The sequence below is a fragment of the Scyliorhinus canicula genome, chromosome 3 (assembly GCF_902713615.1).
Source record: "Scyliorhinus canicula chromosome 3, sScyCan1.1, whole genome shotgun sequence".
Lineage (NCBI taxonomy): Eukaryota > Metazoa > Chordata > Chondrichthyes > Carcharhiniformes > Scyliorhinidae > Scyliorhinus > Scyliorhinus canicula.
This window is the reverse complement of record NC_052148.1, coordinates 82,430,688-82,442,585: the sequence shown is the minus strand read 5'-3', so window position 1 is coordinate 82,442,585 and position 11,898 is coordinate 82,430,688. Positions and strand designations below refer to the sequence as shown.

Here is an 11,898-nt window from a genome sequence, read left to right as displayed (position 1 = left end):
CTGTGAAGCAATTGTGCTAACCAATGTGCTACTGTGCCGCCCGATTGTCCTATCCTAATTGCTACTCTGGCTGAAATGAGCCGACTATGCATAGACAAGGAATGGAATGTGGGTTTTGCCAGCTTAGCATGACCCACTCCCGTGCTAGAATACACATTTATCCACTGAGGCGTTGGAAAAGCTTTTTATAAAAAGTGGCTTTTTAATGAACTGATGCATTTTATACTTCAAAAGATAGGTTTGGCTTAGAACACAGAACAAGTATTGCAAAATCCATTTTTATTACAATCTTAGTTTATCAATACATGGTTTGTATGAATTAACCTTTAATTTTTGTATCAATAGTTTAATGCAGTCGTAATGGGATCTTTCAAAAAGCAGTCAGCCCTAGGGAGTGAAATAATGTGCAGAAGTCAGAAGTCAAACAGTTAATAATGTAAAGCCACAGTAAATAAAGCAATGCCTCATCTCCTCACGATCGCCAATCAGTCTTCATATATATATATATAAAGTATTCAAAATACATTAGATGAAATGCCTGAGCCAAATGAACAACCAATACATTAACTTTATTCCAGAAGTATTTTTGGCACATGATAATAATAACAGCAGTGTTCATAGGCCCATCACAAAATTTGAGTACATATTATCTGACCTTTTAGATAATGTGGAAAAATAAATCTTGGCCTAAGCACAGCTCTTTATCATTTAGATAATACAAATTCATTATCACTAGTTGGAATTTACCCTGAAATAAATTACAAAGAAGAGTGATATTGGGCTTGAAATGTTAACTCAATTTGTCCCTCCAAAGATGCTGCCAGATCTATTGGGCAGCATTCTCCATCCCGCCAGTCAACCAATGGGGTTTCCCATTGTGGGCAGCCCTGTTCTGTCGGGAAATCCCTGGGCGTGGGTGCGCAAATGAGAATCCCGACAGTGGAGAATCCAGCCCGCTGAACTTTCATAGATATCATAGAATTTACAGTGCAGAAGGAGGCCATTCGGCCCACCGAGTCTGCACCGGCTCTTGGAGAGAGCACCCTACCCAAGGTCAACACCTCCACCCTATCCCCATAACCCAGTAACCCCACCCAACACTAAGGACAATTTTGGACACTAAGGGCAATTTATCATGGCCAATCCACCTAACCTGCACATCTTTGGACTGTGGGAGGAAACCGGAGCACCCGGAGGAAACCCACGCACACACGGGGAGGATGTGCAGACTCCACACAGACAGTGACCCAAGCTGGAATCGAACCTGGGACCCTGGAGCTGTGAAACAATTGTGCTAGCCACAATGCTACCGGGCTGCCCTAAACACTTTTTCAACACTTTCTATTTTATTTCAAATTCCAGCAGTATTTTGCTCCTACAATATGAATGTTCTTTAGAAACTCCTTTTTGTCTGGCAGGGAAGGATGGAATGCCCTTGTTGTAAAACAATACTTAAAATCTTAATTAAAGGTAATTGGAATAAGGATCCATAACTTTGTTACATGTAAAGCCATTGGGCTGGATTCTCTATTTCAGACACTAACTGCTGATGCTGGGATTGAATTGTGTGAGTTTTATGATGCCAAAAGCGTCGGTGATCCCAGAGTGATTCATGACATCCTTCTGGGCTAGCACAGGCGCCACGTGGAACTAGTGCAATTCCGACGAACGTGGCATGTGATTCGCTGGGGTTGGGATTGACACTCGAGAGTCTGATAAGCAGGCGCTGCATATAGGCTCCCCACACACTCTCATCCCAGCCAAAAAGATGGCACTGGTTGCTCTGGAGCATGCCCATTCCGTTGATGAGTCAGCTGGGGCCAGAGAGACCTAGGGGGTGGCCTGGAGAGGCAATCATACGACCTGCGATGCAAAGTTCACAGTGGGCAGTCGGCGGTGTGTGCAGACGCATGGCTGCCTTGCAGGCTGCGGCAATGGTGGTCCGTGCCTCTCCACCCTGATCCTATGGCCCACCTTCTGGCCGCCCTCAGCTACTCCCTCCCTGTCCCAACAGAAGCCCCCTCGCCAGCGGTGCAACTGTAAGCAAACTATAACAATATTGTACACTTTCCATACCCCGTCTCTCTCCCTCAGCAGCCACAGCGCCTGTTTCCTGATTTTAAATACCACAAGTGAACCTCACCATTGGTAATTCCTCCTGGCAGAGGCAGAGCACCATGGGATGCCCAAAATTGCCGGGTCAGGCCCATTAATGATATGCCAATGGCATTTACTCTACATTTGCATGCCCACGCTGGAGTGCAGCGTGGAACGCATTCATGCCACTGTCGAGGCACCGGAGCATGGCTTTCTGTTGGGTGCCCAACACCGGCCTCAATTTTAGGTTGATGCGTGATTCTCCGCCCGCTAGCATTTCCCGATTCTGCCGTTGCTGGAGGAAGAATCCAGCTCATTATATATCCATTGTTAACAGACATTCAGAGAATTTGACAGTACAGAACATACTTGTTTCAATGTCTGCATTTGGTCACATTTGACAGCTCCTTTGGGACCTATAGTGCCAGATTGCTGTGTACTCGCAGGTGTATTAGCAGCGAGCTTTGCGCACGAGCAGTGGGAGAAGCCATATCCAGAGTGAGGTGCAGACAGAGTGAGTTTTAAACTTGAGAATTTGAGGCAGATTGGGAATTCGGCATAGAGCGGGAAGAAGGCCGTTTGCTCTTTCTCCGTGCTTTTAAATCTTCAGAGGGGGGTCTTGTCCGGCTGCAGCTTAGGTTACAAGTGAGAGAGCTGACTTGTAAGTCGTGGCAAGGTTATAATTTAAAATAAGTTTTGTAGTTTATAATCTGTGAGGACCATAATTGGTTGTAACGAGGACAAGGAAAGAAGGGCCATGGACAATTTGATATAATCTGATATCAATCATCTTCCAAAGCTTCAATTTAAAAGGCATGATGTGGAGATGCTGGCGTTGGACTGGGGTGAGCACAGTAAGAAGTCTTACAACACCAGGTTAAAGTCCAACAGGTTTTTTTCAAATCACTAGTCCTGGCTTGAGACAATTCACCCCTCTTTAACCTGTGATTATCCCTCTCTCCAGTTGCTCCGTCTCGACCTGAAAATACTTAAATACCTGCAAAGACTCGCATTCAGAGTATCGTCTTGCATCTTTGACTTTGTCTATATATATGTTTCTGAAACCTACCTCTTCATTCACCCGAGGAAGGTGCAGTGCTCCGAAAGTAGTGATTCGAAACAAACCTGTTGGACTTTAACCTGATGTTGTCAGACTTCTTACTTAATTTAAAAGGGTAAATCATGACAGGAGAACTCAAGAGCCTTGGTTTGCTCCTCTTGCTCCATTTGGGAGGCCGTGAACATTTACAGTGCCCAGGCCAGCAGGTGTGCAGGAAATGTCTCCAGTTACAGCTTCTGGAAGCCCGGATTTCAGAGCTGGAACGGCGGCTGGGGACACTGTGGATCATAGATAGACGTCTCTGTGGCTGCAAACAAGATTCCAGGATGTTATATTGCCTCCCTGGTGCTTGGGCCAAAGATGTCTTGGAGCAGTTACAGGACATTCTGGAGGGGGAGGGTGAATAGCCAGTGGCCGTGGTACACATCGGTACCAGCGACATAGGTAAAAAAAGGGATGAGGCCCTGAGAGCAGATTATAGGGAGTTAGGAAGAAAGTTAAGAAGTTGCACCTCAAAGGGAATAATCTCAGGATTCTTATCAGTTGCTAGTCAGAGTAGAAATAGTTGGATGTATCAGATAGCGTGAGGGTGAGGGTTTCAGATTCCTGGGCATTGGGACCATTTGGAACCGGGTGCTCCGGTTTCTTCCCACAAGTCCCAAAGACATACTTGTTAGGTGAATTAGACATTCTGAATTCTCCCTCTGTGAACCTAAACTGGCGCCAGAGTGTGGCGACTAGGAGATATTCACAATAACTTCACTGCAGTGTTAATGTAACACTACTTGTGACAATAATAAAGATTATTAACCCAGTTTTGATTGCCATTGATAGTAAGATGATTTTTTTTGCGGTGACATTTATTGCAGGGAAACGTATTGGGCTTTATGGGGCATAAACTGTAATATTTACTGGAGTTTGCGCTGGAATATTTATAGCGATTTGTTTCGATATTGATGACAATGTGCTCTCAGGGTAATCATGATTGGTGCTAATGCCTCTTGAAAGTGCCACCTACACCCAAGAAAAAAATTAGACGTGTTGTGTTAATTATAGAAATTGCAATGTATTTTTTGTGAAGGATGTGGCTGTTATTCTTCTGGAGGATGTGCTGTTATTCAATTGGCGAAGACACGGTGGTAGTTATTGAGGTGTAAAATATTTCTGGGAGATGGGCTAAAATGGAATATGCTGTGATAGTTTCTGAGAGTTGTAATATTTAATGGGGCTGCTGTGACATTTATGTGAGAAATGCTGGTCTATTTATTGGAGCCTGTGTTAATATTCATGAGGTTGTGGGCTGTAACACTTATTGGGGTTTATGCTGTGGTGTTTACTGGGCTGTTATGATATTTATGGACATTGTTCTGGAATATTTATGACGGAATGTGATGTAATGTTAATGCATGTGCAAAGATATTTACGAGAGTTATGCTGTGATTTTTGTGAGATATGTACTGGGATATTTATAGAAATTTTATGGGATTTACTGAAATGCTTCTAGGTTTTTGTTATGATATCAGTGGTTGCTGTGATGTTTTGGTGGGATATTTATCGGGGTTCCATTTACATGGGTATATTTTACATTTATCGGGGGTTTTCACAGAAAGTTTGTGGGACAAGTGCTCGGGTATGGGAAGGGTTTTGCTTGTGAAATCTATGCAGGATGCATTGTGATCTTACCTGGGATGGCTGGAATATTTGAGATTTATGTTGTAATACTTATGGTGGGTATGGAGTGATATTTATGTTATCACAATTACTGGAAATGTGCAGGGATATTAATGAGGATGTGGTCTGTTCATGTGGAGAATATATTGTGCTATCTGTGAGCTGTTACTGGAGTGTGAATGGGGATGTGTTTGTTATTTATTAGGTTGCACTGTGATTATCATGGAAATTTACTATGTTATGTATGGAGAATGTGCTGTGATATTGTGGAGGATTGCTGAGATGGCAATAAAGCATTGAACATTTATGGTTTTGTGTCATGCCATTTATGGGGAATATCTTGCAATGGTATGGTGAATGCATTACCCAGTTTATTGAGGTTACAGGCACGCTTCCTGAGATGTATGAAGGAAATCTTTGATATTTATGTGGTCCGTGCTGGACTAATTATTGAAGTTTATGCTGATGTTTATGGTACATGAGCTGTGATATTTATTGGGAATGTGCTGGGATGTTTACAGGGATTAAATATATGAAAGGTATGCTGCAGCTTATGAGTCTGGTTGGATTTTTATGTGGAATGTGTCGGCATATTTATTGGTATTTTTGCTGTGATATTGGGGGTTGGACTGTGATGTATACAGATATGGTATTGTGCTGTTTATGGGGTGAGAACTGTGAATGTATCATAGAATTTACAGTACAGAAGGAGGCCATTCGGCCCATCGAGTCTGCACCGGCTCTTGGAAAGAGCACCCTACCCAATCCCACACCTCCACCCTATCCCCATAACCCAGTAACCCGACCCAACACTAAGGGCAATTTTGGACACGAAAGGCACTTTTGAACACAAAGGGCAATTTAGCATGACCAATCCACCTAACCTGCACATCTTTCGACTGTGGGAGGAAACCGGAGCACCCGGAGGAAACCCACGCAGACACGGGAGAACGTGCAGACTCCGCACAGACAGTGAACCAAGCCGGCAATCGAACCTGGGACCCTGGAGCAATTGTGCTAACCACTATGCTACCGTGACGGTTTCTTGGCTCTGGCAGGTGCTGTATATATTCTCCTTTGCATGACTCCATGAAAATAATAAACAAAGCTGAACATGATTTTCAAACACACACTACCAGTGGCACCACATAACAGGGGCTAAGAGGTTCAGTGATTTCACATGATTTTCCATACTTTTAAAATGATAGTAGTTTTACCACAAAAGTGGAGGCTAATAGGAAATACTCCTGTGGAGCCTTGCTGAAAGTGACATTCACCTGCCTTTTATTTGTCAAATATTTCTTCATTTTACAAAAGTTATTAATGATTCTGTTACCATCATTACTGTTAACAGGGCAGTCTTACTTTGTTTCCACAAAACTTCCAAGCTCTTCCTTCATTATTTTAATGATTATATTTACTTTAATGGATGGAAAACTGTGGGCAGTGTGCTCACAATTTCTTGACATACAAATCCAGCAGCAAAACCATAGAAAATTAGCCATTAATGCTATTTTAGCAGTGAGATAGTTAAGGCTCCAATTACAGCAAATTTTAAATTATTTTTAATTGCAATGCTAATGCAGAAAACTACAATACCAGTACTGATAATACTATGTTAAATATATAATATTTTGCCATATGATGGCTTAGGAAGTCACTCAGTTATATCAAAACCGCTGTGAAAAGCTATAATTCACAAGGACTGCAATGGTTCCAGAAAGTGGCAAGAAGGGATGGGCAATAAATGCTGGCCTTGCCAATGATGCCCACATTCCAAGAATTAATAAAAAGACAAATGTCAAACTCAATCTATGTTCAGTTGAGTATGGCTATGCGTCCATCCATGGACACGATTCAACCACCATCACAGTATCCAAGTAACTTTTGAAGCATCTCAAATTGTGATTCTTTATCCTACCCAAAAGACCATTCATTCATATCCAAGAAATTATTAATCACTCTGATATTAATACTGAAATTGATTTTCACCAGCGCGCAGGAAAGGTGGAGTCGAAGCTGTCGATTCCAACGCATTTGCTTTATTGTGAAAAGGGTTTTGGCCTGTCACGGGATTTTCTGCTCCAGTTACCAATCCTGCCCAATGAAAACAGCAGTGGAAAATTCCGCTCAGAATTTCTTTACCAATCTTTACCGTTACACATCTTGCATTGGAATAGACTTACAACAAAGGAGAATGGGACGTGGTGACAGAGATGGCTGCCTGACAGTCTGCCCCCTTGATACCAGTTGAGTTAACTTCAAAACTATTGCAAGTCCTCATATTTCTGATATTCAAAAATTTAAAACATCAACTTTCACAGTTAACATGTCAAGTCCTCAGTTTTACCATATTCACTTGTTACATAGAGTCATAGTTTTTAGCATAGGTTCAAAACAAAGACCTTTCATTATGATTTTTACTTGTGCTCTTTCTCCAATACCATCATGTTCCTATTCATTCATATTGTTTGTGCTTCTGCATCTCCTTGTAAATCTTTCTATTCGCCTCAGGGTAGGCCACTTTACTGAGTGGCAATTTATAAATGGCTTTGTTGTCACTGGTCATCAGCAGAAACACAAGTGTGGAAAAGCAGAAAGGCCAAGTGCCTGCAGGTAATCCAAACTGGAAAATAACACAAAATTAAAGAGTTACACAGCAACAGCAACACAATTTCAACAAAAGCAGCTGATGCTGTACATATTACAAAAGCAATAGCCGATTTTGTGTGTTACCAGGTCAAAACAACGGTAAGAAAAGATCAATTAATATCCTTTGATGACATTGATTTAGGGACAAATGTCAGTGTGGGTGGATATCTGCTCTTCTTTGAAAAAACGGTCAGGCAGACATTGGTTTAGTGTCTTAGACAAAAGAGAGAGGGCAGAAATTTCCCTAAAATATGTAGAGTATCACAGCGGGCAGGGAAGATGGAGTTGAAGCTGTCGATCCCAATGCCTTTGCATTGTTGTGAAACGTGATTTGGATTTTCCGCTCCCATTGTCAATCAAATTACATGTGAAGACAGCACTCTGATAGGCACAGGAAGTGCAGCCAGATTAGCAAATGTGAGTCAGGTATACAGATGATGTATGGGATACAGAATGCTGTGTCCTTCTCCAAATCTGGCCAGGTCATAGAAGACAGAGAGTAGCAATGGAAGGGTGCTTTTCTGATTGGAGGGCTGTGACTAGTGGTGTTCCATAGGGATCAGTGCTGGGACCTCGTGGTATATATAACTGATTTGGAGGGAAGTGTAACTGGTCTGATTAGTAAGTTTGCGGAAAACACATAGGATGGTGGAATTGCGGAAAGCGATGAGGACTGTCAGAGGATACAGTAGGATTTAGATTGTTTGGAGACTTGGGTGGAAAGATGGCAGATGGAGTTTAATCCGGACAAATGTGAGGTAATGCATTTTGGAAGGGAATATACAGGTAGGGAATATACAGTGAATGGTAGAACCCTCAAGAGTATTGACAGTCAGAGAGATCTAGGTGTAATGGACACCCTCAAAGGAATTCCCATCCATTCACTATTTTTGTTGGAAATGAAATGGCAACAGGAAGAAAATAGCTGAAAGAAATGGGCTGACCTGGAAATAAATGCCATGCAGTTGGATAAAATCAGGTTCAAGCAGTGTCAAAGAATAAAGCAGCATTAAAAATGCAGAAATTAACATGTTATCCAAAAGTTATAAAGTTAAAGAAGTCTCAATGTTGAGTAGCTTGCCTGTATTTCCCTGTTTACTCTCTCCCGTCCTTCTTGAATAGTGACATTCATAACAAAGTGAATGAATTGCCAGCTCACAAGAGAAATAAATATGTATAAGCCATTATATAGATGTACGTGGCTGCAAGGTGACCGTCGCTGGGGCCTGAATATTGGAGGGTACTCGGCATTTTAGAAAGGCAGGAAGCGAGGAAAACGTGGTGGAGCGCTAATTAAGGAAGAGATTAGTACAAAAGTGGGAATGACTTTCAAGATGCAGAATCAGTCTGGGTAGAAATAAGAAATAGCAAAAGTAAGAAATAATTTGTAGAGTAGTTTACATGTCCCCGAATAGTAACTGCACTGTAGCAAGGGTGTCCAGGCAGAAATAATGGGGGCTTGTAGGAAGGGCTTGGCAATGATAATGTGTGATTTTAATTTACATACAGTTAGATCAGATGGTTAAATGCAGCCTGGTAGATGAGTTCACAGAGTGCTTTCAGGACAATTTCTTAGAGCACTATCCATAGCTAACTAAGAAAGTTAAACATAATACCAAGATTGTATGATTCTGCAAAGGTTATTGGTAGGTCAAAAATTGGACAGAAGTGAGAAAACACAGGAGCATGCTGAAAAAAATAAACAGGAGTCAGAAATTAGAGTAAGAACGAGAGCAGAGTGTGAGAAGAAGCAAGCAAAGTAATATAAAAACAGTTAGAGTTTCTACAAGTATTTGAAAAGAAAAGGGTAACTAAAGTGAGCTTTGGTCCTCTAGAGAATGAACAAAGAACAAAGAAAAGTGCAGCACAGGAGCAGGCACTTCAGCCCTCCAAGTCTGCCCCGACCATGCTGCCCGTCTAAACTAAAATCTTCTACACTTCCGGGGTCAGTATCCCTCTATTCCCATCCTATTAATGTATTTGTCAAGATGCCCCTTGAATGTCACAATTGTCCCTGCTTCCACCACCTCCTCCAGCAGCGAGTTCCAGGCACCCACTATCCTCTGTGTAAAAAAAACTTGCCTCGTACATCTACTCTAAAACCTTGCCCCTCACACCTTAAACCTAGGCCCCCTAGTAATTGACTCCTCTACCCTGGGAAAAAGTCTCTGACTATCCACTCTGTCTATGCCCCTCATAATTTTGTAGACCTCCGTCGTTCCAGTGAGAACAAACCGAGTTTATTCAACCTTTCATCATAGCTAATGCCCTCCATACCAGGCAACATCCTGGTAAATCTCTTTCGCACCCTCTCTAAAGCCTCCACATCCTTCTGGTAGTGTGGCGACCAGAATTGAACACTATATTCCAAGTGTGGCCTAACTAAGGTTCTATACAGCTGCAACATGACTTGCCAATTTTTATACTCATTCCCCTGGCCAATGAAGGCAAGCATGCCGTATGCCTTCTTGACCACCTTCTCCACCCGTGTTGCCCCTTTCAGTGACCTGTGGACCTGTACACCTAGATCTCTCCGATTGTCAATATTCTTGAGGGTTCTACCATTCACTGTATATTCCCTACCTGTATATTCCCTTCCAAAATGCATTACCTCACATTTGTCCGGATTAAACTCCATCTGCCATCTCTCCGCCCAAGTCTCCAAACGATCTAAATCCTGCTGTATCCTCTGACAATCCTCATCGCTATCCGCAATTCCACCAACATTTGTGTTGTCCACAAACTTACTAATCAGACCAGTTACATTTTCCTCCAAATCATTTATATATACTACGAACAGCAAAGGTCCCAGCACTGATCCCTGCAAAACACCACTAGTTACAGCGCTCCAATCAGAAAAGCACCCTTACATTACTACTCTCTGTCTTCTATGACCTACCCAGTTCTGTATCCATCTTGCCAGCTCATCTCTGATCCCGTGTGACTTCACCTTTTGTGCCAGTCTGCCATGAGGGACATTGTCAAAGGCCTTACTGGTTTAGCACAGTAGGCTAAACAGCTGGCCTGTAATGCAGAAGAAGGCAGCAGCGCGAGTTCAATTCCCGTAGTGGCCTCCCCGAACAGGCGCCGGAATGTGGCGGCTAGGGGCTTTTCACAGTAACTTCATTAAAGCCTACTTTTGACAATAAGCGATTATTATTATCCTGAAGTCCATATAGACACCATCCACTGCCCTACCTGCATCAATCATCTTTGTGACCTTCTCGAAAAACTCTATCAAGTTAGTGAGACACAACCTCACCTTCACAAAACCATGCTGCCTCTCGCTAACATGTCCACTTGCTTCCAAATGGGAGTAGATCCTGTCTCAAAGAATTCTCTCTAGTAACTGACGTAAGGCTCACCGGCCTATAGTTCCCTGGATTATCCTTGCTACCCTTCTTAAACAAATGAATAACATTGGTTATTCTCCAGTCCTCCGGGACATCACCTGAAGACAGTGAGGATCCAAAGATTTCTTTCAAGGCCTCAGCAATTTCCTCTCTTGCTTCCTTCAGTATTCTGGGCTAGATCCCATCAGGCCCTGGGGATTTATCATAGAACATAGAACAGTACAGCACAGAACAGGCCCTTCGGCCCTCAATGTTGTGCCGAGCCATGATCACCCTACTCAAACCCACGTATCCACCCTATACCCGTAACCCAACAACCTCCCCCTTAACCCTACTTTTATTAGGACACTACGGGCAATTTAGCATGGCCAATCCACCTAACCCGCACATCTTTGGACTGTGGGAGGAAACCGGAGCACCCGGAGGAAACCCACGCACACAGGGGGAGGACGTGCAGACTCCACACAGACAGTGACCCAGCCGGGAATCGAACCTGGGACCCTGGAGCTGTGAAGCATTTATGCTAACCACCATGCTACCCTGCTGCCCCTATCCACCTTATCCACCTTAATATTTTACAAGACACCCAAAACCTCTTCTTTTTGGATCTCAATGTGACCCAGGCTATCTACACACCCTTCTCTGGACTCAACATCCACCAATTCCTTCTCTTTGGTGAATACTGATTCAAAGTATTAATTTAGTACCTCGCCCATTTCCTCTGGCTCCACACATAAATTCCCTCCCCTTCCATTCAGTGGGCCAACCCTTTCCCTGGCTACCCTCTTACTTTTTATGAACGTGTAAAAAGCCTTGGGATTTTCCTTAACCCTATTTTCCAATGACTTTTCATGACTCCTTTTAGCCCTCCTGACTCCTTGCTTAAGTTCCTTCCTACTTTCCTTATTTGCCACATAGGCTTTGTCTGTTCCCAGCCTTCTAGCCCTGAAAAATGCTCCTTTTTCTTTTTGACGAGGCCTGCAATATCTCTCATTATCCAAGGTTCCCGAAATTTGCCATATTTATCCTTCTTCCGCACAGGAACATGCAGGTCCTGAATTCCTT

At 42.9% G+C, this 11,898-nt stretch overlaps 1 protein-coding gene across 2 annotated transcripts in view; it reads right to left on the bottom strand.

Moving 5' to 3' along the window:
• Positions 1–338: 338 nt before the first annotated feature.
• Positions 339–11,898, bottom strand: part of LOC119962758 (urea transporter 2-like) — a 105,757-nt gene continuing 94,197 nt past the window's right edge. Inside the window, exon 9 of one of the 2 annotated variants that reach the window (XM_038790780.1) lies at positions 339–387. In XM_038790780.1, coding sequence (XP_038646708.1) covers positions 382–387 — 6 coding nt within the window. In that variant the 3' untranslated portion in view covers positions 339–381. Of the gene's footprint in view, positions 388–5,752; positions 7,455–11,898 lie in introns of those variants that run through there. The other variant, XM_038790779.1, reaches the window with a different exon arrangement.